This window comes from Tamandua tetradactyla, chromosome 5 (assembly GCF_023851605.1).
Source record: "Tamandua tetradactyla isolate mTamTet1 chromosome 5, mTamTet1.pri, whole genome shotgun sequence".
NCBI lineage: Eukaryota > Metazoa > Chordata > Mammalia > Pilosa > Myrmecophagidae > Tamandua > Tamandua tetradactyla.
The window spans coordinates 146,307,167-146,333,831 of record NC_135331.1 but is presented as its reverse complement, the minus strand read 5'-3'; the positions used below and the strand labels follow the sequence as shown (position 1 = coordinate 146,333,831).

The following is a 26,665-nucleotide window of genomic DNA, read 5'->3' as shown; positions in this document are numbered from 1 at the left end:
CACTATATTGACCTTGGAGACCAATTTGCGAAGTTCACTGCTTCTCCTTGGTCTTCGTCCTGTTTAATTTAAATTAGGCCTGTGACACACATGGGGCAGCAAATAGTGAAACAAAAGTATTCATCAATAAATGACAAATTAATACTTCTTTTACCTATTTGATATAGTGGAAAGAGCGTTTGTGTTATAATCAATAGACCTGATTCTGACCAGTGAGTGTTCTTTCCACTATACCATGGCATGTTGTACAATTTCTGTGAATTTTTTCCTCTGTCAAAAGGGATGTTGTTTATAGTAAATATAATCACACTATAAAGTTTCTGGCATAGCAAAACTGCTTAACAAATACTAGGTGATATTGAGAATTGTTAACACTGGCAATAGGGCTGGGGCAGAGTCTTGGTAGTACCCATCTATATCATAAGTTAATCCTTTTAGTTGCTAGATAATGGGGAGAACCAAGCAGTCTGAGGGGAGGGGATAGTGCATGGAGGAAATGGGGGAGGGGATTGGGACAGCAGCCATTTAATAACAAGTTCAGAAATGTTTGAATATGTAACCAAAACTGTGATTGAAAAACAACCCTGTCCTCCTGATTTTCAATATGGTACTCTTTCTGGTTCTCTTCCTCTTTTGAAAAGTGTTCTATAACTTTTATTCACCAAATATTTAATAAACACATGTCATGTACCAGGCTCTGTTGGTGAGGCAAAGAATAAATAAAAGTCACTGCCTCTGTGGAGTTTGTTCTGTAACTTCATGCTTTTTCTTCCCCACCCTTCCCCTAAGTATGGATAGTCTGTAAATTCAGAACTCAGTCTTTTTTCTTACTTCTATGAAACGGTTTCATTGATCACCTCTGTGAGTAGAACTATAAGATCTATGTCTTTTGACATTAGCATACCTACATTTCTCCTGCCTGTTGGACGTCTTTTTACCTCATACCAAGACAGCAGATATATGTCTAAAACTAAGATCATTATCTGTCTCTGATCTTCCTTTTCTGTATAGGAATCTTATTAAATTGATTCATCTTTCTTAAAAATACTCATCTCAAAACTCTGAACCATTTTCTCCATGCCCTTCCTCACCAACATCAAATTATATGGTACTTAGTCTTTAGAATTTATCTTAGATTTTATCTTAGCACTATCTCTTGTGTATGTCTTCTCTTTTAGATACTTCTCACACAGTCTAGCACCTTCCTAGATGGAGAAGAATATCAATAAATCCTTTTAAGTTATTTAGATTCATTTGTACAACTCAGTTTCAAAAAGATTTACAACAACAAAAAAGATTTACAACAACTTCTAAAAACTGCTTTTTATTATATATTCAACATCCCATGAAGTATGTATTAAAAGACAAAAATCTGCACAGTAGGAGGTTACATTCTTTTAATATTATTATGGGAAAGTATAAAATATTAAACACAAAATATCATTTTTAACTTGTTTTATTGTATAGTATAACATATATACAAAACAAAGAAATAAAAAAGCAATAGTTTTCAAATCACTCTTCAACAAATGGTTATAGAACAGATCCCAGAGTTTGTCATGGGCTACCATACGATCCTCTCATATTTTTTCTTCTAGCTTCTCCAGAATATAGGAGGCTAGAGGGCTTAAATATTTTTTTATCATCACAATCGACTTTTTCCTTCTTTTTTTGTGAAAAATAGCATATATACAAAAAAGCTATAAATTTCAAATCATAGCACCACAATTAGTTGTAGAACATATTTCAGACTTTGACATGAATTACAATTTCACAGTTTTAGGTTTTTACTTCTAGCTGCTCTGAAATGCTAGAGATTAAAAGAGATATCAATTTAATGATTCAGCATTCATATTCATTTGTTCAATCCTGTCTTCTCTGTATAACTCCACCATCACCTTTGATCTTTCCATCCCTCTCTTTAGGGGTATTTGGGCTATGGCAATTCTAAATTTTTGATATTGGAAGGGTCTGTCACTAATATGGGGTAGAGAGATGGAACTATGTGATGTTCTGGAGAGGCTGGGCTAGGTTTCAGGACTTATCTGGACCAGGGACCCATCTGGAGGTTGTAGGTTTCTGGCAAGTTGCTCTAGTGCATGGAACCCGTGAAATCTTATATATTGCCCTAGGTGTTCTTTAGGATTGGCTGGAATGGTCTTGGTTGGGGGTTGACAAGTTATGATAGGTAGCAAGGTCTAACTAAAGCTTGCATAAGAGGAACCTCCAGAGTAGTCTCTTAACTCTATTTGAACTCTCTATGCCACTGATACTTTATTAATTACACATCTTTTCCCTGTTTTGGTCAGGTATAGGCTCAGGTTGGGGATGCTATGCTGATAACTTGTGAATGTGGGTGCCCAGCAGCCAGGGAGGATTTGGCTGTGTGGTTGCACCAGTCTGGGGGACATAACCCTGGTGTGCACTGCTCTAAGACACAGGACCCTTTTTAAAAGCACATGTATAGAGCTATGACAGCAGGTTGGTGTTATGCCTTCGTGGATTGGGGGCAGATATGACCCGGCTGTGCAAGTTAGCACTTACTTAGAGCTGGGAAGTGTGGCTGAGGGCCGTGCACATGCGCAGTTCTAGGACTGCTGTACACTGAGGTTCCCAGAGCTGAATGATGTGATTGGGGGGCCTGTGTACATGCGTGGGCCTAGGAGTGCTATAAACTGTTGCGCAGAGTTGGGGTGGGGGGCGGGGTTAGGCTATGCAACATTGTGGGCAGGGAGGGCAGAGGTATCCTGGGTTTGGAGGTTAGGGCCCACAGCCTTTATGCGCTGACAACAGCCTGCATGGAACAGGGAGAGGGAGCAAGTAATGCTTGGGAGGGGTGCAGGAGAGGTGGGTTGGGCTGCATTTGGGGTGAGGGTGTGGGGCAGGTACATGTACTGGAGGCTGGTGGGGTGGGGGCGCCTGGAGCATGGGAAATGGGAGCCGGTAAGGGGGTTCAAGTGTATGGGGTGTAGGGTGAGTTACTGGTCACAGGGCTGCACTGGTGAGGGTAGTGTGCCCAAGGAATGCAGTCTGGCTTACTCCCTAGTCCTCAGCTCCTGTCTGTGCACTCCTGTGGGCTCTGTGCCTCTGTTCCAGGCTCCAGCTTTTTGCCCCTCAGTTCTTCGGCCTCTGCAACCAGGGCCGCTCTGTGTGGTGCAGAAGGTTCTCTGAGGTAGCTGCCTCAGTCGCCCTCCTGTCCTACTTAACTTTTCTGTGGAGCAGGGCTAATCTTAAACTACTCTATTTGGTCATCTTCCCGGAAGTCTCTCTGTAAGTACAATTTTAAATGCATTATTTTTTCCTAAGGCTAACGGACGATTTGAAGTAGGCAAGAAAATCTGCTTGAGCATCTCAGGGCATCATCCTGAAACTTGGCAGCCTTCATGGAGTAGTGAGTATTAATTTATAGTGAAGGTAAATCTTCCATAACTTTAGTCAACTTATAATTTTGAAATACAATGTCTTTTTGAGATTGAAACTGGTTTGGATAAATTGTTAGATATTATTCAATAAGTAATTAAAATGTTTCTCCCTCTCTAGATTCTTGTCATGATTTTAATACAGCCCCCCTTAATCTTCTGTAAAAGCCTAAAAGTCTTTTTTTCCCTTTTTCCAGAGTAAGCCAAATTCCTTTTACAAAGCAGTTTAGATTGATGTTTACTATTTTTTAATTCTTTTTTTCAATTTCCAAGTACATTTTAACAAGTGACTGTAGAACAGATTTTAAAGTTTGGTATGGGTTACAGTTTGTGATACTTTGTTTTTTCTTCTAGCTGCTCCAAGCCACTGGAAACAAACCAAAATGCCAATATAATGGTTCAGCAGTCATACTCATTTGTTAAATCCTATCTTCTTTGTTATACTCCTCCTTCTCTATATTTATTGCTTCTATTTATTTGAAGCAATAAATTTCAAAGTACATTGTAGCAATTACTTATAGAACATTTTTCAGAGTTTGACATAGGTTACAATTCCACAATTTTAGGTTTTTATTTCTAGCTGCTTTAAGGTACTGGAGCTAAAAGAAATATCAATATAATGATTCAGCATTCATACTCGTTTATTAAACCCAACCTTCTCTGTATAACTCTACCATCACCTTTGATCTTTCTCCCACTCTTTAAGGGTATATGGGCTATGCCCATTCTAACTTTTTCATGTTGGAAGGGGCTGTCAATAATATGGGATAGAGGGATGGAACTATTTGACATTCTGGAAAGACTGGCCTTTCTGCATTTCAGGACTTATCTGGTCCAGCGACCCATCTGGAGGTTATAGGTTTCTGGAAGGTTACCCTAGTGCGCGGAATCTTTGTAGAATCTTATGTAATGCCCTAGGTGTTCTTTAGGATTGGCAGGAATTGTTTTGGTTAGGGTTTGGCAAGTTATGATAGGTAGCAATGTCTAACTGAAGCATGTGTTTAAGAGTGACTTCCAGTGTAGCCTCTTGACTGTATTTGAACTCTATCATTCACTGATACCTTATTTGTTACACTTTTCCCCCTTTTTATCAGGATGGCATTGTTGATCCCAAGGTGTCAGGGCCAGTCTCATCCCTGGGAGTCATCTCCCTCACTGCCAGAGAGACTTTCATCCCTGGATGTCATGTCCCACATAGGGGAGGGTGGGCGGGCAATGGTTTCACTTGCAGAGTTGGGCTTAGAGAGAGGGAGGCCAAATGTGAGCAACAAAAGAGGCCTTCCAGATGTGATTCTTTGGCATTCTCATAGGTAGGCTAAGCTTCTCCGCTATATACATAAACTTCACAAGAGCAAGCCTCAAGATCAAGGACTTGGCCTATTGTTTTGAGTGTCCCTAATGTTTGGCACAGTATCCGAGGTTTCCCCAGTGGTAAAGGTTAATAGTTTCATAATTTTTCTCCCGTTCCTCAAGGGACTTTGCCAATAGTTTTTGATTATCTGCTTAATATACGCTGGGATATACCCAGGCATTACATTAAACTATATGGATTAAAGACTCTCATTGTTATTCTAGGCCCCTGTGTTTGGATTGTTTAAATGAGCTATTCAGACAAGTTGAGTTAGATTATGAGTACAGAATATAATAAAACTTTTTTCCTTTGATCTCAAAGAATAGGTGAAGGTCTAAAATATAGGCAATACCTTTCTTACCCCTGTATTCTGAATTATCTTAATCCTGACCCAATTGACTTCATACTTATCTTTAAATATCAGGTTATATGTATATAAAACAGCTCCTCAGGATCCAGAAATAACAGTTACCAGTTGGACTAAATGTGACTGCTATGAGAGCTATAATCTAGGCCCCAGTTTTCTTATAAGTATTGATTGATGTTTACTTTTTATTTCAGTAAGAACAGCATTATTAGCCATCATTGGGTTTATGCCAACAAAAGGAGAAGGAGCCATAGGGTCTCTAGATTACACGCCTGAGGAAAGAAGAGCTCTTGCCAAAAAGTAAGTTTTGGATTTTGTTCTTGTTTAGGGTCCAAATACAGTTCTGGGTGATGGCTTTTAGGAGATAGGCTCTGTTTCTTACTTTGTGATTGACTTTGTGTGTTACCTTGGCTACAGGATCTGGTCTTGACTTTGCTATTTTAGAAATTCAGTTTAATCAATTGGACCAGTGTTTAAGAATTGATTTCATGTTGTCTAGTTTTAGAAAGTAGTTGATGATATCACCCTAGAGCAGGAGAAATATTCTCCAGGAAAACAGTACTGGCCATTTTCTTTACTTGGGCAGTATTAGAGATAGAAAAAAAAAATCAGAGCAAATATTTGTATGTTGCTTTTCACAAGGTTAAAAACTCCTTGAGGACAGGGAAGAAATCCACCTTATCCATCTTTGTATCTGCATTATTGAGCTCATAACAGGTTCTCAAAAAATGATCTGATATTCTCACAAGCAGTGGGAATAACCAAAGCAATAGACTGAGTCCCCAATCTTGGGGTTTGTTCATATGAAACTTAACCCCACAAAGGAAGGTCAAGCCTACTTAAAATTAGGCCTAAGAGTCACCCCCAAGAGAACCTCTTTTGTTGCTCAGATGTTGCCTTTCTCTCCAGCCAGCACAATAAGCAAATTTACCGCCCTCCCCCTAGCTACGTGGGACATGATTCCCAGGGGTGTGGACCTTCCTGGCAATGTGGGACAGAAATCTTAGAATGAGCTGGGACTCAGCATCAAGGGATTGAGAAAACCTTCTCAACCAAAAGGGGGAAGAGCAAAAAGAGACAAAATAAAGTATCAGTGGCTGAGAGATTCCAAACAGAATCCAGAGGTTATCCTGGAGGTTATTCTTACTCATTAAATAGATATCACCTTGTTAGTCAAAATGTAAAGGAGAGGCTGGCGGGAACTGCCTGAAAATGTAGAGCTGTGTTCCAGTAGCCATGTTTCTTGATGGTGATTGTATAATGATATAGCTTTCACAATGTGACTGTGTGATTGTGAAAACCTTGTGTCTGATGTTCCTTTTATCTACCTTGTCAACAGATGAGTAAAACGTATGGAATAAAAATAAATAATAGGGGAAACAAATGCTAAAATGAAAAAAAAGATCTGAAATCAAAGGAGTTACGTTTTCTTTATCAAGTTACTATTGCTCTATGGTATTGTCTTCTGTATTTTTCCAGGTGCATTTTCATCAATATAGTCCTGCTTAATCATTAGATTCAGAGTATCACCTCTGTAGTGCTGAGAGATAATTCTTGGTTTTGCTCATTTTCCTGTTCTGGACTTTTCTGGTGACTACCATCCCTCAAACATATTACATAATTGAAATTCTAGCATACTTACTAGTACAGCGGAGTAGGCCATTCAGAGATTTTAGTGTGAAAGTTTGAGTAGATCCCTTGGTGGTCTCGTTACAACTTTTCGTTTTAAACCTTGATTCCAAATTCTGGGAATATACCTTACTTGCAAAAAGCTATTGTGCAGAGATTATAATATACTTTGAATATGTAGCATTTGTTTTTCTTTGATTTCCTATGTTGACTTTTTGTCTTAAAACTTTTATCTAGTAATTTTATATACAAGGAAAAATATGAACTTGGTTTCTCAGACTTCTGATACCTATCAAAAGCAGGGATTTCTCTACCTGATGCACTCAAATGACCAATTTGTGAGCCACCGGCGTTTCAAAAAGAGAAAGAGTTTATTGCTAAACATAAAGTAGGAGATCAGATGGCCTGTCGGCCTAAAAGTCTGTTTCCCTGAACTGTAGTAACTCTGATAGTTTATAGTATCAAAAGAAGGGCAGGCTTTAAGATAATGAGTACGGTGGCTCAAGATGATGAAGTTAGAAGTGACCTAATTATTGAGCATGTACTGGTTGATTATACACTACCTTTGTCTAGTAAGATAGTTTAGGAATTGGGGAGGGGTGCTTCTGGGCTGACTCAGTTTCCTTCATTAATAAACATTAGGGGCTGTCTTTGTGATCATAAGACTCTAAAGTTGTAAAACAGAATAAAGGGGTATAAGCAGGGCTAGTTATAAAGTTTTTACAGTCACAAGATAAAGGGTATAGTTATATGGTCATCAAAGGGAGCTGGTCCACACACAGTTCAGCAACCTCAGGCATTCCACTTTGTTCATTTTACAATATACAAGAAAGTAAGAAAAGCATTTATATAATGATTCAGTAATCATAGTCATTTGTTAATTCTTAACTCTCGGTTACACTTCTGTGATAATTGTACTGTCTTCTCTGGTTTGGACATGTTCCTGTCTTGGTCCACATTCTGGTGGGTGTGGACCTGTTGTAGATAAGATCTCTTCAAGACACTTCTTCAGTTAAGATGTGGCCTAACTAAATTGGGTCGGACTTTAATCCAGATTACTGGAGTGTGTATTAAGCAGTGTGCTGGTTTGAAAGGATGTGTGTCCCCTAGAAAAGCCATGTTTTAATCAAAATCCCATTTTGTAAAGGCAGAATAATCCCTATTCAATACTGTATGTTTGAATCTGTAATTAAATCATCTCCCTGGAGATGTGATTTAATCAAGAGTGATTGTTAAGCTGGATTAGGTGACGACATGTCTCCACCCATTTGGGTGGGTCTTGATAAGTTTCTGGAGTCCTATAAAAGAGAAAACATTTTGGAGAATAAGAGATTTGGAGAGAGCAGAGAATGCTGCAGCACCACAAAGCAGAGAGTCCATGAGCCAGTGATGAAGAATGAAAACGCTTCCCGGGGAGCTTCATGAAACCAAAAGCCAGGAGAGAAAGCTAGCAGATGATGCCGTGTTAGCCATGTGCCCTTCCAGCTGAGAGAGAAGCCCTGACTCTGTTCGTCATGTGCCTTCTCACTTGAGAGAGAGAGACCTGGAACTTCATTGGCCTTCTTGAACCAAGGTATCTTTTCCTGGATGGATACCTTTGATTGAACATTTCTGTATGCTTGTTTTAACTGGGACATTTTCTCGGCCTTAGAACTGTAAACTAGCAACTTATTAAATTCCCCTTTTTAAAAACCATTCTGTTTCTGCTAGCTATTCCGGCAGCTAGCAAACTAGAACAAGCAGAATGAATGTCAGACAGAGAGAATGCCACAGGTAACAGCCAGAAACTGGAAGTCAACTGAACCCACAAGAGAAAGGAGAAGATAATACCATGTTCGTTGCCATGTGAAAAAAAAAACCATGGACTTCAAAGAGTCAGCCCCCAAATGCTGCTGTCTTCAGGGGAAAAGCATTGTCTTGCTTATGCCTCAACTTTTAGCTGTAAACCAATAAATTCCCATTATTTAAGCCAACCCATTGTATGGTATTTGTTTTAGCTGCTAAGAAATTAAACTAGTTTTTGGTCTCAGAAAGTGGGATGCTTGTATGACAAATACCTAAAAATGTGGAAACAGTTTTGGAATTGGGTAGCAGGTAGGGGCTAGAAGAATTGTCAGGTACTTCATAGAAAAGCCTAGATTGCTTTGAAGGTACTTTTGGTAGAAATATGGACACTAAAGGTACTTCCGATGAGGTCTTAGAATGAAATGATGGGTATGATATTGGTAATTGGAAGAAAGGCAGTCCTTGTATAGAATGGCAAAGAACTTGTCAAAATTGTGTTCTGATTTTAGATTGAAAATGGAGTTTGTAAGCAATGAACTCAGATATTTTCCAGAGGAAATTTCTAAGCTAAGTAAGGAAGCTGTTCTGCCTTTCAGCTGATAGTAAAATGTGAGAGGAAAGGAATAAACTGAAAACTGAGCTTTTAAGCACAAAGAGCCTAGAAATTGATGGTTTGGAAGATTCTGAGCCTATCCAGATAGTATGCTCTGAGACTAGGGCTAGAGCTTTTGGGAAGTAAGTTCCCAGAGGACAGGACTGCACGTGAAGGCTTAGCTGAACAATGCTTTGCTAGAAATGGTATAGTTGAATGTGGATCCAATTAGCTATTTCTGTGGAAATGAGGACTGGAAATGAAGTTATCCAAGAAGGACCTGTGGAAAGTTCTTTTGTCTGGTGTTTTGGAAGCCCTGAAACTGCACACAAAAGCCTACTAAGTTTTTGCAGAATTTGTTATGAACAGAAGTAATGCCTTTGCATTTCAGGACTTAGCTGGTCCAGGGACACATCTAGAGGTTGTAGGTTTTTGGAAAGTTACCCTAGTACATGGAACCTTTGTTGAATCTTATATACTGCCCTAGGTGTTCTTTAGGATTGGCTGGAATGGTTTTGGTTAGGATTTGTCAAATTATGATAGGTAGCAATGTCTAACTGAAGCTTGCGAAAGAGTGACCTCCAGAGTAGCCTCTCAACTCTATTTGAACTCTCTTCAGCCTATGATACCTTATTTGTTACACTTCTTTTCCCCTTTTGGTCAGGAATGCATCGTTGATCCCATGATACTAGGGCCAGATTCATCCCTGAAAGTCATCTTCCACTCTGCCAGGAAGACTTTCACCCCTGGATGTCATGTCCCACGTAGTGGGGAGAAAAATGATTTCACTTGCAGAGTTTGACTTAGAGAGAGTGAGGCCACATCTAAGCAACAAAAGATGTCTTTCAGAAGTAACTCTTAGGCATACCTATAGGTATAGGATGGCTAAACTTCTCTGCTACTTACTTAAGTGTCACAAGAGCAAGCCTCAAGATCAAGGGCTTGGCCTATTGATTTGGGTGTCCCTAATGTTTGACACAGTATCAGGGGTTTCCCCGATGGGAAAGTTTAATAGTTTCATATTTTTTCTCCCATCCCCCAAGGGACTTTGCCAATACTTTTTAATTATTTGCTTAATATATTCTAGGATGTATCCAGGCATCACATTAAGCTATGCAGTATTAAAGGCTCTCATTCATATTCTGGGCTCCCTGTGTTTCAGTTGTTTAAATGAGCCATCCAGACAGGTTGAGTTAGATTATGAGCTACAGAAAATTTAGGTTCCAGACAAAATAAACCTTTCTTCCCTTGGTTTCAAAGAGTAAGTGAGGTTCTAAAATATACACAGTGTCTTCCTTACCCCTTAAACAGCATACTCTTAAACAGTGGGTTTAAAGAGGAAGTCAAAAAAGGAAATTAGGAAAAATCTTGAGTTAAATGAAGATAAAAATACAACATAAAACTTATGGGATGCAACAAAGGCTGTGCTGAAGGGGAAATTTATACCTATGAATGCTTAAATATATACCCTTTATGCATGTTGAGGAAGTTTACTTCTACCTATAGATTTCTAAATATTTTTATTAAGAAGTGGTGCTAAATTTTGTTTAATGCATTTTCTGTATCAACTGAGATGATCATATGGGTTTTTTCCTTCACCCTATTAATGTGTTATATTATGTTAACTGATTTTCTTATGTTGAACCAATCTTGCATACCAGGGGTAATTCCCACTTGATCATTGTGTATAACTCTTTTAGTGTGCTGTTCAATTCAGTTTGCTAGTATTTTATTGAGGACTTTTGCATCTATATTCAAAAAAGATATTGGTCTGTACTTTTCTCTTTTTTTTTAAATTTTTTATTAATTAAAAAAAATTACAAGAAACAAACATTCCCAACACATACACTCAGCAATTCACAATATCATCACATAGTTGCATATTCATCATCATGATCATTTCCCAGAACATTAGCATCAATTCAGAAAAAGGAATAAAAAGACAAAAGAAAAATATAACAAGCAGAAAAAAAATTTTTACAGGCCATACCCCTTACTGATCCCTTTCATTGATCACTAGCATTTCAAACTAAATTTATTTTAACATTTGTTCCCCCTATTATTTATTTTTATTCCATATGTTCCTCTCATCTGTTGACAAGGTAGATAAAAGGAGCATCAGACACAAGGTTTTCACAATCACACGGTCACATTGTGAAAGCTATATCATTATGCAATCATCATCAAGAAACATGGCTACTGGAACACAGCTCTACATTTTCAGGCAGTTCCCTCCAGCCTCTCCATTACATCTTGGATAGCAAGGTGATATCTATGTACTTTTCTCTTTTTTTGGTATCTTTTTTTATGGTTTTAATATTTTTATTGATAAAACTTATCATACAAACACACAAACATTTTTGCCGTAAAAGCACTCCATACATGGTGTACAATCAATGGCTCACCATATCATCACAAAGTTGTATACTTATTACCTTGATCATTTTTTTTTAACATTTGCATCACTCCAGCAAAATAAAAAAGAAAAAAATAAAGCCTCCTACATCCCATACCCCTTACCCTCCTTCTCATTGACTACTGATATTTCAGTCTGCTCAATTTATTTTAATCTTTGTTCCCCTATTTTTTAAAAATTTATTTATTAATTTAAAAAAATTAGGAACAAACAAAAACATTAACATATAATTCCGTTCTACATATATATTCAGTAATTCTCAATATCATCACATAGTTGCAAATTTATCATTTCTTAGAACATTTGCATCAATTCGGAAAAAGAAATAAAAAGACAACAGAAAAAGAAATAAAACAATAATAGAAAAAAAAGATTATACATACCATACCCCTTACCCCTCACTTTCATTTATCACTAGTATTTCAAACTAAATTTATTTTAACATTTCTTCCCCCATTATTTATTTTTATTCCATATGTTCTACTCATTTCTTGACAAGGTAGGTAAAAGGAGCATCAGACACAAGGTTTTCACAATCACACAGTCCCATTGTGACAGCTATATCATTATTCAATCATCCTCAAGAAACATGGCTACTGGAACACAGCTCTACATTTTCAGGCAGTTCCTTCCAGCCTCTCCATTACATCTTGAATAACAAGATGATATCTACTTAATGTTTTTTTGGTATCTTTATCTGACTTTGGCATGTGGATGATTTAAAAAAAATTTTTTTTATTAATTTTAAATTAAAAAAATATGACACCAAAGAAACACAAGCATTCTTAATATATAATCATTCCGTTCTACATATATAATCAGCAACTCCATGTGGATGATTTTGGCCTCATAGAATTAATCAGGGAGTGTTCCCTCTTCTTCAATTGTGTCTGTCAGTTCTTACTGGAGTGTTTAGTAAGATTACCCTGTAAACCCATCTGGTCCTGGGCTTACATTTTTTGGGAGTTTTTTTATGACTGATTCAATCTCTGTACTAGTAATTGGTTTGTTGAGATCTTCTATTTCTTATCTTTCTTCTTGAATCAGTATAGGTAGATTGCAGGTTACTAAGAATTTGTCCATTTCATCTAGGTTATATAATTTGTTGGCATATGATTGTTTATAGTATCCTCTTATGGTCCTTTGTATTTCAGTTTACATTCCTGATTCTAGTAATTTGTGGCCCTCCCTTTTTTTATGTCAGTCTAGCTAAAAGTTTATCAATTTTAGTGATCTTTTCAGAGAACCAACTTTTGGTTTTGTTGGTTCTACTGGATTTTGTTTGTATTTTACTATGACAACACAGGAATTCTTAATTTAGTTTATTTTCAAAAAAGGTACTGTTAGTGGGAGAACAGAGAAATTGAACAATCATATTACAAAGGAACAGTGTTCTACAGAGATATGGACAAACCGCTTTGGGATCAAACAAATTATGGATGAATCTTAAATGATTTACATCAATTTTTGACACTGCAAAGAGCAAAGGAAGAAGTAAGAAGTTGAGTAGAGGGAACTGAATACACTGGTTATCAGCCAGATGGTATGTGCAAGGCAAAGGTGGAGTGAGGGAGTTCTTTTTAAGATATTAATTAACATGCTGAATTTCATCCATCCATAGAGGAAACAAATCAACCATCTACAGAAGAAACAAATCAACAAACTAAGCAATGCACTTAAATTCTGTTGGAGGCATCATAAAATTATCTATCCTCAAATAAGATTTATCTAAAAAATATTCCTGGAAATTTGGCTAACGAATGAATAGTTGAGATAATAAATATAGAGAATCTTTAACAATTGATTTGTTACAAAACACTAATATTTGATTCAAGATTAAATTTGAGTTTAAATGTGAACTTGAAGAAACACCCACAAACATCATAAGCTACAAATACTTTTCTAAATTCAATCTACTGTCAGGTTTCACTCCCTGAGATGTTTCTCTTGCCACTCAGTACTTGGGCATCAAAGGATGCACTTTTAAATTAGTGCACTCTCATATAGCACTGAGCGTATTCAATTATGTTTTTCTTTGCCAGATATAATAATTTCTCTTTGTATATAAGTTAAACTCTGTACAATTTATCTCTGAGCAGAGGGTAACCATATTTAATTTATAAATGAGAAAACTAAAGTTTGGAGTGGTTAGCAGACTTGCCCATGATAGAGCTGGAACTTGTCTTAAAACTTCAAAGTTAGTATGTAGTAGTTTGAATAAACATTTCAGAACTTTCAGATTGACAGTCAGAATCTACTATATATATTGCTAGTGGACGGGGATAGGGTATAGGGAATTAAGGCTTAAAATTTCTGTTTCTGTTTGGGGTGATGAAAGATTTCGTAGTGGCTGGTGGTGATGGTAGCACAGCATTGTGAACTAAATGCCACTGAATTATACCTTTGGATGTGGTTAGAAGGGGAAATTTTAAGCTGTACATGTGGACCTAGGATAAAATTACCAAAAAATTCCATGAACTGTATAACACAGTGAACCCTAAGTTAAACCATGAGCTGGTTAATAGTACAATTATAAAAATGTGCTTTCATCAAAGGTAACAAATGTCCCACATCATTGCACGGTGTTAATAATAGGATATATATGGGAACCCTGTATTTTACATATGAGTTTTCTGTAAATTCACAACTTCTCTAAAAAAAAAGTACATGGAATAAAAAAACCCTAGTTGGCCATAGGTATCATGGTCTCTTTCTGAGTTTGATTCCTTTGCTTTCTGTATCTGTCTTCTGCCAGCCCCATGCTGTTTTGACCACTTTAGCTTTGTAACAAGTTTTAAAATAGGGAAGTGTGATTCCTTGACTTTATTTATCTTTTTGAAGTTGTTTTTGGCTATTTGGGTCCTCTTATCTTTTCAAATAAATTTGATGATTGGCTTTTCTTGTCTTCAGAGAGGGGTCTTGGAGTTTTATTGGGATTGTGTTGAATCTGTGAATCCTTTTGGGAAAATTGACATGTTGACAATATTTAGTCTTCGAAAGGGCGTGAAATGCCCTTTCATTTATTTAGGTCTTCTTTAATTTCTTTTAGCAATGCTTTAAGGTTTCTGTAAATTTATTCCTAGATACTTGTTTTTTAGTTGCTATTGTACATGGAACTTTTTTCTTAATTTCCTCTTCAGATTGTTCATTACTAGTGTATAGAAAGATAATTTGTTTTTTAATGGATTTTTTTTATTAATTAAAAAAAATTAACAACAAAAAAACATATTTAATGGATTTTTTTACACAGGCTTCAAATAGGCTCTTGAGGACAGTATAATAGATATTTTACATATTCTGTCATTGTGTGACTCTAAGGATTGTGAAATAACATTCAACCATTTGTTTTATGTTCATTTAACCAGATCACAAGATTTCTGTTGTGAGGGATGTGGCTCCACCATGAAGGATGTCCTGTTGCCTTTAAAATCTGGAAGTGATTCAAGCCAGGCTGACCAAGAAGCCAAGGAACTGGCTAGGCAAATCAGTTTTAAGGTACTGTAAATTCATAAATAAAGTCTGATTATTTAGTTCTTTTGTTTATCACTGAATTCTGGATAGAAATGCAAGCCATATAGTTCTTTGCAGTAGAGTTTTGAAAAAGAATTTTTAGTACAAAAGTAATAATATATACATCCACAAAGGCGTTATAGCCCAGCGTGTGGTTAAAATCTTGGATTTTGGAATACAGTGCCTTCAGGGTTCAAATCCAGCTTTGATACTTATGAATATGATGACAGATATCCTAATCACTTTGTGCCTTTCTCTCATCTGTAAATAATAATAGTACCTGTCTTGTAGAATTGTTGTGAGGATTAAATGAGTTATTACAGGAATTGCATTTAGGATTATCTTTGGTATTTCCTAAATTCTGGCTATTATTACAGAAAATATAGATATAAAAAGAAAATGACAATCATCCATAATCTCACCCCCAGGTAATAACTACTGTTAATATTTTGACATATTTCCCTTATATCTTTTTTCTTTGCATATGTTTTATCCAAATTTAGGATTATATAGTATTTTAAGACTTTGAGTGACCGCAATCATACTTCTGGATTTTAATTAGTTTCATAAAAGATGGCAACCTATGTTAAGCAATTTGCTATCTTTTCCCTCTTCTCCATCATTGCATTCGCTCTCTGTCTTTCAGGGTTTAATTCTTGGAAGAAATTTTCTCTTCTCTTTGTTGTGCCCAGAGGAGGAGATATCAGTAATACCTGGGTACTTTCTTCCTTCTGAGAATTACTGTTGTACTTAAATAGCTTATCTGAAAATCTTGGGGCTGATGTATTTTGTTCATCAGAATTTTAAGATTTGAGGAAATATGGTACATATAGCATTTATTAACACTCCCACTGGGATCTCCGTAATCAAACACATGAATATTTCCTCAGCAAAACTGGAATATTTATGCTAAAATGGGATAAAGACCATTAATAGTTACATAGCAGTTCATGTTAGGCTTTGCCTGATAATTAAAAAAAAAACTTTAAGTTTTAGAGCTTTTTGGATTTTGAAATTGTAAATTGTGAACCAAGTGTTGTGTTTTTCCCTAACCAAGTTAATTGCTCCTTGAAAACAAGGAATGTCTGTTTCTCTTCCAATATAACCCAGCACAATGTTATACATACTCAATAGTTAACTGATTAATAGTAAATATTAAACTAGCAATTAAAATTTTTCCAAGAAGAAATTTAGTGGATTGTGGGTTATTCTGTATATTTCCTCTTGTAACACTGCCTTTGGATGTACCTTTTTTATAGGCAGAAGTTAATTCATCTGGAAAGACTATCGCTGAGTCAGACTTAAACCACTCTTTTTCACTAAATGATTTCCAAGATGATATACCTACAGCATTCCAGGGTGCTACAGCCAGTACGTCGGTATGGCTCTAGTCTTTTATATATGTGTGTGTGTATCAGCATATCTCCCCCCCCCTCTTTATATATATGAGTGTATGTATATATCTGTATCATTATCATTATTTAACATAGAAAGAGACGATCTGCACAGTGAATATCTGAGATACTTGTTCTCCTAACAGTTTGGATTCTAGCCCAGCTGTCCGTCTAATGAATTAAATTATCTTGAGCAAGTTGTTCATTACTTTCTGGGCCTTAGTTTTCTTTTCTTTTAAATGGGGCTGGACTGAATAATTTTTAAGTTCTACTGTCTCTCTAGAAGTCTATGATTTCTCTTAAAAGTTAGTTTCATAATCTGAATAAAAAAGTATACATGTTAACTTCTCTCCAAATGGATAGACATGCTCTGTATTTGGGAGATTTGTTAAGTTGCTTTAAGGCATTGAGTCAAGAAAGTCCTTAAGCCAAAGATTTGCTTTAGACCTGTTCTGTCTAGTATAGTAGCCACTAGCTCCTTGTGCCTATCTGAATTTAAATTTAACCACAATTAAATAAAACAAAAAATTCACTTCCTTAGTCTTACTAGCCGCACATTTCAAGTATTCTGTAGCCACATGTGGCTAGTAGCTGCCATATTAGAGAGCATAGATATATCCAGCATTACCATGTTTGCATAAAGTTCTGTTGAAAAGCACTGCCTTACAAATAGTAAATATCCAATAAATAATTGCTGAATGAAAGAATAAATGAATACTAAAGGTGGTCTTAGTTGCCGCCTAACCTTTTTCCTTTTGTTTAAATTGATGGTCCTGGGTCATCAGAGAGACTGGTTAAGAAAATGTGAGTGGATCAGTGCTAAAGAATTGGGATTGTGGGAAAAGCATGACTTTCCTTTCAATACATAAAAGACGAACTATCTTTTGGGGTGTTTTTGGTAACAGATTGGTTGTTTCAGTAGCCACATCTTTTTTACCCCCCCTCACATTTATGGAAGACTAAAGGTTCAGCAAAATTGAAATAGAAATGGGCAAATGCACAGATTTTCCCTTTTTACCCAGGAATAACTTCCTATAAATTGGGTCCTGAACAGAGTCTTGAATCATTCTCTCCCACTCAGAGAGTAAGCTGAGAAGAGAAAAGGAGGTTGGAGAAGGATAAGGAAGAGAGTGCTCTGAAGCACTAGGGGGCCTGTGGAGAGGAGATGTAAGTGGGAAGTGAATTGCTCCATAGCGGATCATGGGAACACAGGCTCAGACACAGCAGAAATTCTCAACAAAAGACTACGTTATTACTTACATGGCACAAAGGGTCTAAAAGAGCAGGATAAGAGATCCCATCATGGCTAGTCCCCTGGGAGGCCACTTGCACATGTCAGGATCAGTGGATGGCAGCTCCATAGGCCCCACTTTACCCTAGAGAGGAGGGTTGCCTATGCTGCCCTAGTTTGGAGTATTTATACAACGTTAGGGAGAGAGGGCCTGCCACTGAGTAAAAAGCATGTATCAAGTAACTATTGTGCAGAGTTCCTGCCCTGCCAAGCCAGTAGAATTGTTTGCTCCTGGTTTCGGGTTCAAGGTCCAGTCAGGCTAACACTTAATATGTACCCCTCCCCACCTCCAGTGGAAACATTGAAATATCTGCACACAACAGAAAAGAGAGAAGGTGGGTGAGGATTGAGAAATGCCGCTTGTTCATGACTTCCCCAGCAACAAGAAAAAGTGCGTGCTGAGTTTAAATAATTTTTTCATGGTCTGAACTTCATTTCATGAATTACAGAGGAATATAGTAAATTATGTTCAAAGTCAATGTATGTTTTAGTTTAGAATTAAAAATTTTCCAGGTTAATTTTTGCCTTTAGTATTTTAATTTTTTTTTTTTTTTCTCATGGGCAGGCACTGGGAATCGAACCTGGGTCTCTGGGCATGGCAGGGAAGAACTCTGCCTGCTGAGCCACTGTGGCCCTCTCTCTAATTGGTTTTTATTTCATAAATTGTTGTTGTTTTAATAGAACCATTCTGTTAGAAAGAGGAGGGTGGTAATCTTTTCTTACCTTTTAGGACAGTTTTTTATTTGTGAGGTACTTAAAGCTGTCTTGGCAAATCTGTCAAGTCTCCTCTGTTAAGTATTCCAAGTATATTTATTCCAATTGTAACTTATTTTGTATTATATTATTTATTGACTATATAGCTTCCAGGAACATAAGTTCTTTGAGGGGTCAGGGCTCTTTTTCTATTTCTCCACTCTAGCCCCAGTTCCTGGCATAATCCTTGTATATAGTAGGTAGCCAAAAAGTATTTGTTGATTGAATGAAGGAATCTTAGGGTTAGCATTTAAAAAAAAAATAGAAATATAGATAAAGAAATCAAGAAGTTTAAATTACAAGACTACAAACAATAATGTCATTATTACAATAGAATTTTCCATTCTGATTTTAAAGTACCTAAAACTTAGAATTCTTTTTCATAGAATATAGGTCAGTAATTGAGACCAGTTTTTGGTTAAAATACTGACAATTAATAAATTGTCTACAATTGTAGGCCAAACTTTTAGTTACATTCACATATAAATTATCTCCAAGAGTGATTATGCAATTTGACCACTATGGAAACTGGTTTTGGCTCGGGGTGGCTGTTCACATTCAAGACATTGAGCTATCAAATCCTAGATAAGCTATGTTTTTGGTTTAGCTTTTTTTTTCTTTTATAGCTTAATGAAGGGAGAGATTGTCAAAAGTCTAAATACAGCAGATAACATCAGGCCATCTGTTACTTTTTGGTACAGATCTTCTAGCAATGTAGAAATGTAAAAAATACTGATGTTAATTTTGTGTTTTTCCAGTCTATCAATTTTTTTCCTTTTCTCAGGGATTGGGGTTCTGAATAAGCCGTTACTTTTTTTGTGGGGGGGAGGGGTTCATGATTCAGGAACTGAACCTGGGTCTCCTCATGGAAGGTGAGCATTCTACCACTGAACCACCCGTGCACCTAAGCCATTTCATTTTGTATTAAAAAGCAAAGCCAAAATTCACTTAAAGATACTGACGATTCTAGGTTATTATAGAAAATTGATATGTGATACTAAGGAATTGATGACTGTGATTGTTGTAAATAGGAAAGTTTAGATTTTTAAATTTTTAATATAAATGCACTAGACTTTATCATCCTTTCAAAGACATCAGGAACACAGGAACCTAATTAAAACATTATAGCTATTAAATATTTCCATTAAGTACATGCAGTGAAATGTTTCCTCAAATCAGTGTTTTAAGGGATTGTTTCTTAGAATATGTTAAACAGATGAATAAAGGTCCAAATGGTTGTCCTTCTGAAGACAGCCATGACTGACATTTGTAACTTAAATCTAGGTACCACCAAAGGCTTATATTAATAGTAAGAACCCTAATAATTACATTTAATAAGCAACTATGTGTTAAAAGCACTTTGTATCATTATTCCATTTAATCTTTAAAACAACTGAATTGATATTATCCTTGTTTAGATGAAGAGAGCTCAGTCTTTAGAGAGACTCAGTAACTTGCTTAGTTACTTAACACACATCTACTAAGTGGCAAAGCCAGGCTGGTAATGATGAGGCTATCTGTTTTGGCCAGGTTTATGGACAGGATAATGTTCTTCCCCCAAACCAATGGGAAAAATAACAAGTATAAAATAAAAGCTTTGGGTTTGTCATTCTCTGATGCTAGTTTCTGGATTAATGGCACCATTGTTTTGTTTTGTTTTTCCTTAAGAAATCATTTCCCTTTAAGTCTCTAGTACTTTTGCTTTATCAAACACATTTATCTTCAGAGGAATGGGGAATTTCAAAGGAATGTTGCTATATTGACTGCCATAACTCAGTTCAGTTCAGTGAGTCTTTTATTGTATGATACCTCTGAGGATTTATGACCTCATAAAATGCTGCAGCTACATATGTTTTGCTTTCTTCAATGAGCAGATTTCTCCTGGGAGTCCTGGAGTAGGGAAGTCCAACTTCATGCAACTCTAATTCAGTATCAGCACTAAGTTTTATTTTTAACTCAAAAGTCAGTATTTCCTACTTCTGTGTTGTGAATCACTACATCTGAGTGCTTCCAAAGGAATCATTTTGAGAAATTCAGATTATGAAAGCCTTTTAATCTTCAGATGATTATCAGATTTAAAATGGAATTTTTTCTGCAAGTAACATAGATCTGCTGTTTTTCCCCCTAGCACTTATAGTTTGTGTTGCCGGCACAAAGCCCATCCTCTCATCTATTTAAAAAAGTATTTGAATTCTACCATTCAATTTTATTTTCTTCTAAATAATGAAATTTACCTAACAGAAAGTATTTTAAATATTTTATACTTAATTTTTAAAAATTATTCTGAATAAACATGCATTCTCATTTTTTATTTGAGAAAATGTATATTGACAATAATATATAATCAGTATAGGAGTTGCTGTCAATAAAGAATTTAAAGGCTGATAGGCTATTAAAGGTAGATGTCTGTATAAATATAGTAGAATTCATATTTTTTTAGAGCTTCCTTGAGTCTGCCATCACCATTTTTTTCTCATCTATAAACCATATTTAAGACCTTGAATTATTTGGTTTTACATCATAGGTAAACTTTGGCTGGCCAGTCATTGACTAGCAATAGGAGACACCTGTTATCCAGTACTTTGTGGGGCGCATGGGGAGCAACCAGTATGCCAAATTAGAGGATAATTTGAGTCACCCACATCTACCTCCAAAGTCTTGTCAGCACATAGACAGGGAATGCATGAGATATCCAACACAATAAATGATACTATTGGACTTGTGTTCAATGTAATTAATACTCATTGTGGGAAAGGTTCAGCCTGGTTTGAAAACCACAACTTATTTCTACAAAAATATTGCTGTGGAGAATGTACAGTTTGAAATTATTATCTATGCTCTATGATTGTTGGTGGAAGCATGTTGATGTAGAAGTTTAATGTCAGAAGAAACCTAATTCACTAAGGCACACTATTGAAAGTTGCCATTTTTTACCATTTAGAATGGCACATTTTCTTTCTCCTGAAAGAAAGGAAATGCCCAGATGCACAGCAGGTACTGCTGGAGGGGCAGTCAAGGGAAGTATAGAAAACCATTTATGGGAATATGGGCAAGCTCTGCCCTTGTCTTATTTGTTGCTGCTAAATTTCTTCTATACCTGGTGAGTACCCAGAGTAAGTTGTGTTCTTAGCTCATTCAGGAGGGTGATTTATTAGCCTCAGCCTTGGAATAATTCTTGGTAATTTTGCCCTCAGATGAGGAGAGCTGAGTCTTTAGAGAGGTTCAGTAACTTGCTTAGTTATTTAACATGCATGTACTAAGTGCCCAGAGATTCTACGTATTCTTGTATAGGTAACAAGTGTATATGTACAAATTTCTTTAGTGATTTCAAACATTCTTTTTAAATATTTCCTAGTATGGAGTCCAGAACCCCTCAGCAGTATCCCTTCAGCAACCTACCCAGCCTGTAGCTAAGAGTACCTCCATGAGCCCTCGACAGCGCCGGGCCCAGCAGCAGAGTCAAAGAAGATCATCTACTTCACCAGATGTCATCCAGGGCCAGCAGCCAAGAGACAACCACACTGATCATGGTGGATCAGCTATATTGATTGTCATCCTGACTTTGGCATTGGCTGCTCTTATATTCCGACGAATATACTTGGCCAATGAGTACATATTTGACTTTGAGTTATAACATTATTTCGAGTCTTAAGAGCTGTGACTCCAGTGCTTCATTAAACATTCTGCATTGGGTATAATCTAAGAATTGTTTACAAAAAGATTATTTTGTATTTGCCCTTCATTCCTTTTTTTGATCCTTAAATTCAGTATAAATATAGGTAGCCATTCGTACTGGACCCAACAGTGTGTATGCTTAGTTTAAGGGAATAGAAGTAAAAAGCCCCTACTCAAGAGTTGACCTGCTTTACAGGAAAATAACTTATTATTTGTTTCTTATGCCTCAGCTTCTTTTTATGTAAATTTGCAATACTTTTCCGTACAGCTCTTTAAAATCTTTTATAAAAAAATGGTGTTTTAAGTTTCAATGAGTATTATTACTAGTTAATACCATTTATTGAGTACTCTGTTTCTACTTATGTAGAATAATACAGAGATAGGAGAGTTGAAAAGGAAAAGCAAAACTCAAGTAACTTCCTTAAAATGTCATTCATGGAGGACATGCTGGAATTGTCCGTTCTTTGACTTTATTATTGTGTCCTAAACATTCTTCAGTGAAAGTAATTTTGTCAGTCACACATTTATGAGGAAATGAGGCCACATCTTTGTTATTGGCTATTACTTGAAGAGGGAATAACACTTTGTAATTACTTTGATATACTGTTGCCCTCCACCCTCAAAGTGCACACACAACTGAAAAAGAAAGAAGGAAAAGAATCTTCCATGGATCTTTGTTTTAAAGAAGGAAGGGTCCAAGCCAGGAAATTGCTTGAAAGTTAAGTGGGATGATCTTAAAATTTGAATGTTTTTCTCTGCTTTGAATTGTTTATCTTGTGATGTGTATCATATGCCTAGTTTTGTAATCATTTTAAATTTTGATTATTCCAGGAATATGCATAATGTTGAAATATTTCGTATACTATATTAATATAAAAACTCAGGGCCCAAGTAACAGTGATAAAACTAAAAAAAACTTTATTTAGAATTACCCATCTAATCAAAGACCAATAAATAATTTTAAGTGCAAAATCATTGTATAATTTACTGTTAGCTAACTCCACAGACTCTAGGAGGTAACTTTATCATCATAATACCTGGTGAGAACATATAGTCACAGAAGAATATCGCCTTCAGCATGTTCAACAGCAGCATTGAGGATACTCTTGAGGGTATTGCTAATGAAGATTTAATTTTTAGATACGAGCAATCCCCAATTCTCAAAAAACAAGCAATCCCCAATTTTCAAATAGGTAATGCACTAAAAGTACATTTGTCAGTTAATTTTTTTTTACAACTCAAACAATATTGTAAATGGTTTTAGATTCTAGACCAGTCTATAAACGTTAACCCATAATGTATCTTGAATAATTTGAGGGGAGGGTATTCATAAAGTCTTTGTGTAGTTTTAAATAACTAAAATTATAGGCAAGATGGAAATAATTTGTAAAATGGCTTTAAAGCCAAATTTAATGTTTACTACTGTTATAGGACTTTGGTCCTATTAGCCATCAGACACAGTTTCTCTTTTCATCTATCTGATTGCCAGTTTTCCTTTGTCTGCATCTAAAATAAAAACATATTGTGTACTATTAGATAATACATAGTTATCTTAAACTTTGATAAATTAGCATTTTAAAGATGTTAACAGATTGCTTCTATTATATCAACAACTAAAATTAGTAAAGTCTAAAATGCTCAAGGACCTTATGAACACCTTATATGCCAGGAAAATTACAGATTACTGTTTTATAATTTTATTGCCATGAGAAAATGCATTTTGAAGCCATGGTTTGGAACACAAGATATTAAAAATATTGGTCCAGTGGTCTCCTAGAAAGAGGTCGCTGACCCAACTGGAAAGACCAGATAGTTTTATTATCATCTAAGAAGGAAGAAATCCCCAGACCCCTAGCCTTTGCTAAAATTAATCTTGTGCTTGAAACAGTGTTACTTCTCCAAGACAATGCCTCTGTTTCCTCTCAAACTTGTGCCAGCTTCTGATTCTATGTAATTTTAAGTTGCATGTTTCCATGGAGTGTATCTGTACTTTAAAATTCATTAAGCTAAGGAAATTTTGCATTTATACAGAGCCTTCCCTAAATGATTTGACTCTTCCTTTACCTTTCAGCTTAAAAGGCCATTTTCTTGTTTGTGTCAAGATTTTTAAAAAATAGCTGATACATATACTTGAAAGTAGTATATTTTGCTCCTTCCCTTTCACCTCACATATACTCCCTTAAAATTCTTTGTAATCAGATCCCCATTGTAGAGTTAATGAGCAAAATTAATCTTTGGGGTCATTCTCACTCAAATCTCACCTAAAGGGACTCCCAGAAAACTATTATTTTTAACCCCCCATTTTAATCCCTTAATTCCAACAGAAGGCCAAGAGTGGATATATGATCTGGTAGGTAAAAGTTTAGGATTCCCTCTTCTCCCCAATCCTCAAATTAGGTGACTAATAGCTTTTTCTTTGACCAGTATGACACATAACTATATAGCAAGGTAGTTAAAATAGCATGTTTGAAAAAAAAGACATAAATGTCTGTTTCAACTGTAACTGTTTAAGCCAATGAACCTTTCAAGTTTTACATAATGTAGGGCTTCTTTGTAGCACTTTACATTTCATGCTGCTTATTGTTTTATTCTACTGAAATAAATTAATTTCATGAGGATACTCAACTAATTTTTAGAAAAATTTTAAAAATTATTTATTGTTTTTGACTATGGAAATATTAAATTTCCTATTTCAGGAGAATAAGAAATCTCTTTATTATTTTTGGCTATGAATAAACTTTCTGGTATCTTCAAAACCCCCAATTTTTATAAACCAGAATCAATAAATAAGTAAACCTCATACACTTGGACTTTTTTGGGCAGAAACAGGCTAAAGTACTGAAAAGCCTATTTGTTTTCTTACAAGTCAGTATATGTAAGGTGAATGTAATGAACCTGATTTTTAACCAAGAATAATGTGTACATTGACATATATACTCTTAAGGCCTTCATCAGAGGCTGTATTTGCTCAAAACCTGTTTGAAATGCCTCTTCAACAGTTGCCTTCAAAGCCAGTTTGAGCTGCTCAATAAAACCAGTGAATTTATTCATATCTTATTTTGACCGAAGGTTGTATTCTTTATGTCATCCAGTCTTATCTCCTATCCACTTTACCTCAAATATGTCTCTCACCTTTCCACTTCTCTTTGTGCTCACTGCAACTATCCTAAATTGACATTTTCACCTCTGACTTAGTGCAACAACCTAACACATCTCCAGCCTTGCCCATTCCTCTCATTATAGTCAGTCTTCTCTAATACACAAAACTCTTGGTGACCAGAGCCCCATCTAGCTTTCTGGCCTAAACTGACCTCACCAAATGCTGGCTCGTGCCACTGGATTCCTGTATCCTGAGAGAAATGAGTAAATGCTAAAGTTATATTATCCACTGGTATAATTTTGCATCCTTACACCATATATAAAAATAAACTTCAAATGGATCAAAAACCTAAATGTAAGAGCCAAAACCATAAAATTCTTAGAAGAAAATATAGTAAATTTGTGTGACCTTGCTTAGACAGTGGTTTCTTAAATATGACATCCAAAGCACAAGAACTAAAGAGGAAACAGATAAATCGTAATTCAGAAAAATAAAAAGTTTGTTCCTCAAAGGACACCATCAAGAAAGTAAAAAGAAAGTGACACAGAATGGGAGAAAATATTTGCAAATCATGTATCTGATATGATATTTCAGGACTTATATTCAACATATATAACAAACTTTACATCTCAATAATAAAAAGACAAAAACCTGATTAAAAGATGTCAAAGGATTAGAATAGACATTTCTCCAAAGAAGGCATACAAATGGACAGTAAGTACATGAAAAAATACTCAACATCATTGACCATCTGAAAATGCAAATCAAAACCATAATGTGATACCACTTCTACCACTAGAATGGCTAAAATACAAAAACAGACAATAACAAGTGTTGGTGAGAATGTCAAGAAATTGGAAATGTCATACGTTGATGGTGGGAATATAAAATGGTACAGCTACTTGGAACAAGCTTAGCAACTAATCAAAAAGTTCAAGTTCCTATACGACCCATAGTTCCACTCCCAGGTATATTATAAAGAGAAATGAAAACATTTCCACACAAAAATTTGTACACAAATGTTCATAGCAGCCTAATTTTTTTTTATTGGTTTTTTTTTTAAACTTTTTTTATTAAAAAAATTAACAAAACATTAAGATTTCATTCCATTCTACATATACAATCAGTAATTCTTAATATCATCACATAGTTGCATATTCATCATTTCTTAGTACATTTGCATCAGTTTAGAAAAAGAAAAAGACAACAGAAAAAGAAATAAAATGATAATAGAGAAAAAAAAGATTATATATACCATACCCCTTACCCCTTGCTTTCATATACCACTAGCATTTCAAACTGAATTTATTTTAACATTTGTTCCCCCTATTATTTATTTTTATTCCATATGTTCTACTCTTCTGTTGATACAGTAGCTAAAAG

At 35.7% G+C, this 26,665-nt stretch overlaps 1 protein-coding gene across 2 annotated transcripts in view; it reads left to right on the top strand.

Annotated features, from left to right (window-relative positions):
• UBE2J1 (ubiquitin conjugating enzyme E2 J1) overlaps positions 1 to 22,361 on the top strand; it is a 45,582-nt gene extending 23,221 nt beyond the window's left edge. For both annotated transcript variants that reach the window (XM_077162403.1, XM_077162402.1), the window contains exons 4-8: positions 3,307 to 3,391; positions 5,332 to 5,437; positions 14,925 to 15,054; positions 16,329 to 16,448; positions 21,863 to 22,361. In XM_077162403.1, the coding sequence (XP_077018518.1) occupies positions 3,307 to 3,391; positions 5,332 to 5,437; positions 14,925 to 15,054; positions 16,329 to 16,448; positions 21,863 to 22,141 (720 nt within the window). In that variant the 3' untranslated portion in view covers positions 22,142 to 22,361. The remainder of the gene's footprint in view (positions 1 to 3,306; positions 3,392 to 5,331; positions 5,438 to 14,924; positions 15,055 to 16,328; positions 16,449 to 21,862) is intronic.
• The last annotated feature ends 4,304 nt before the right edge of the window (positions 22,362 to 26,665 follow it).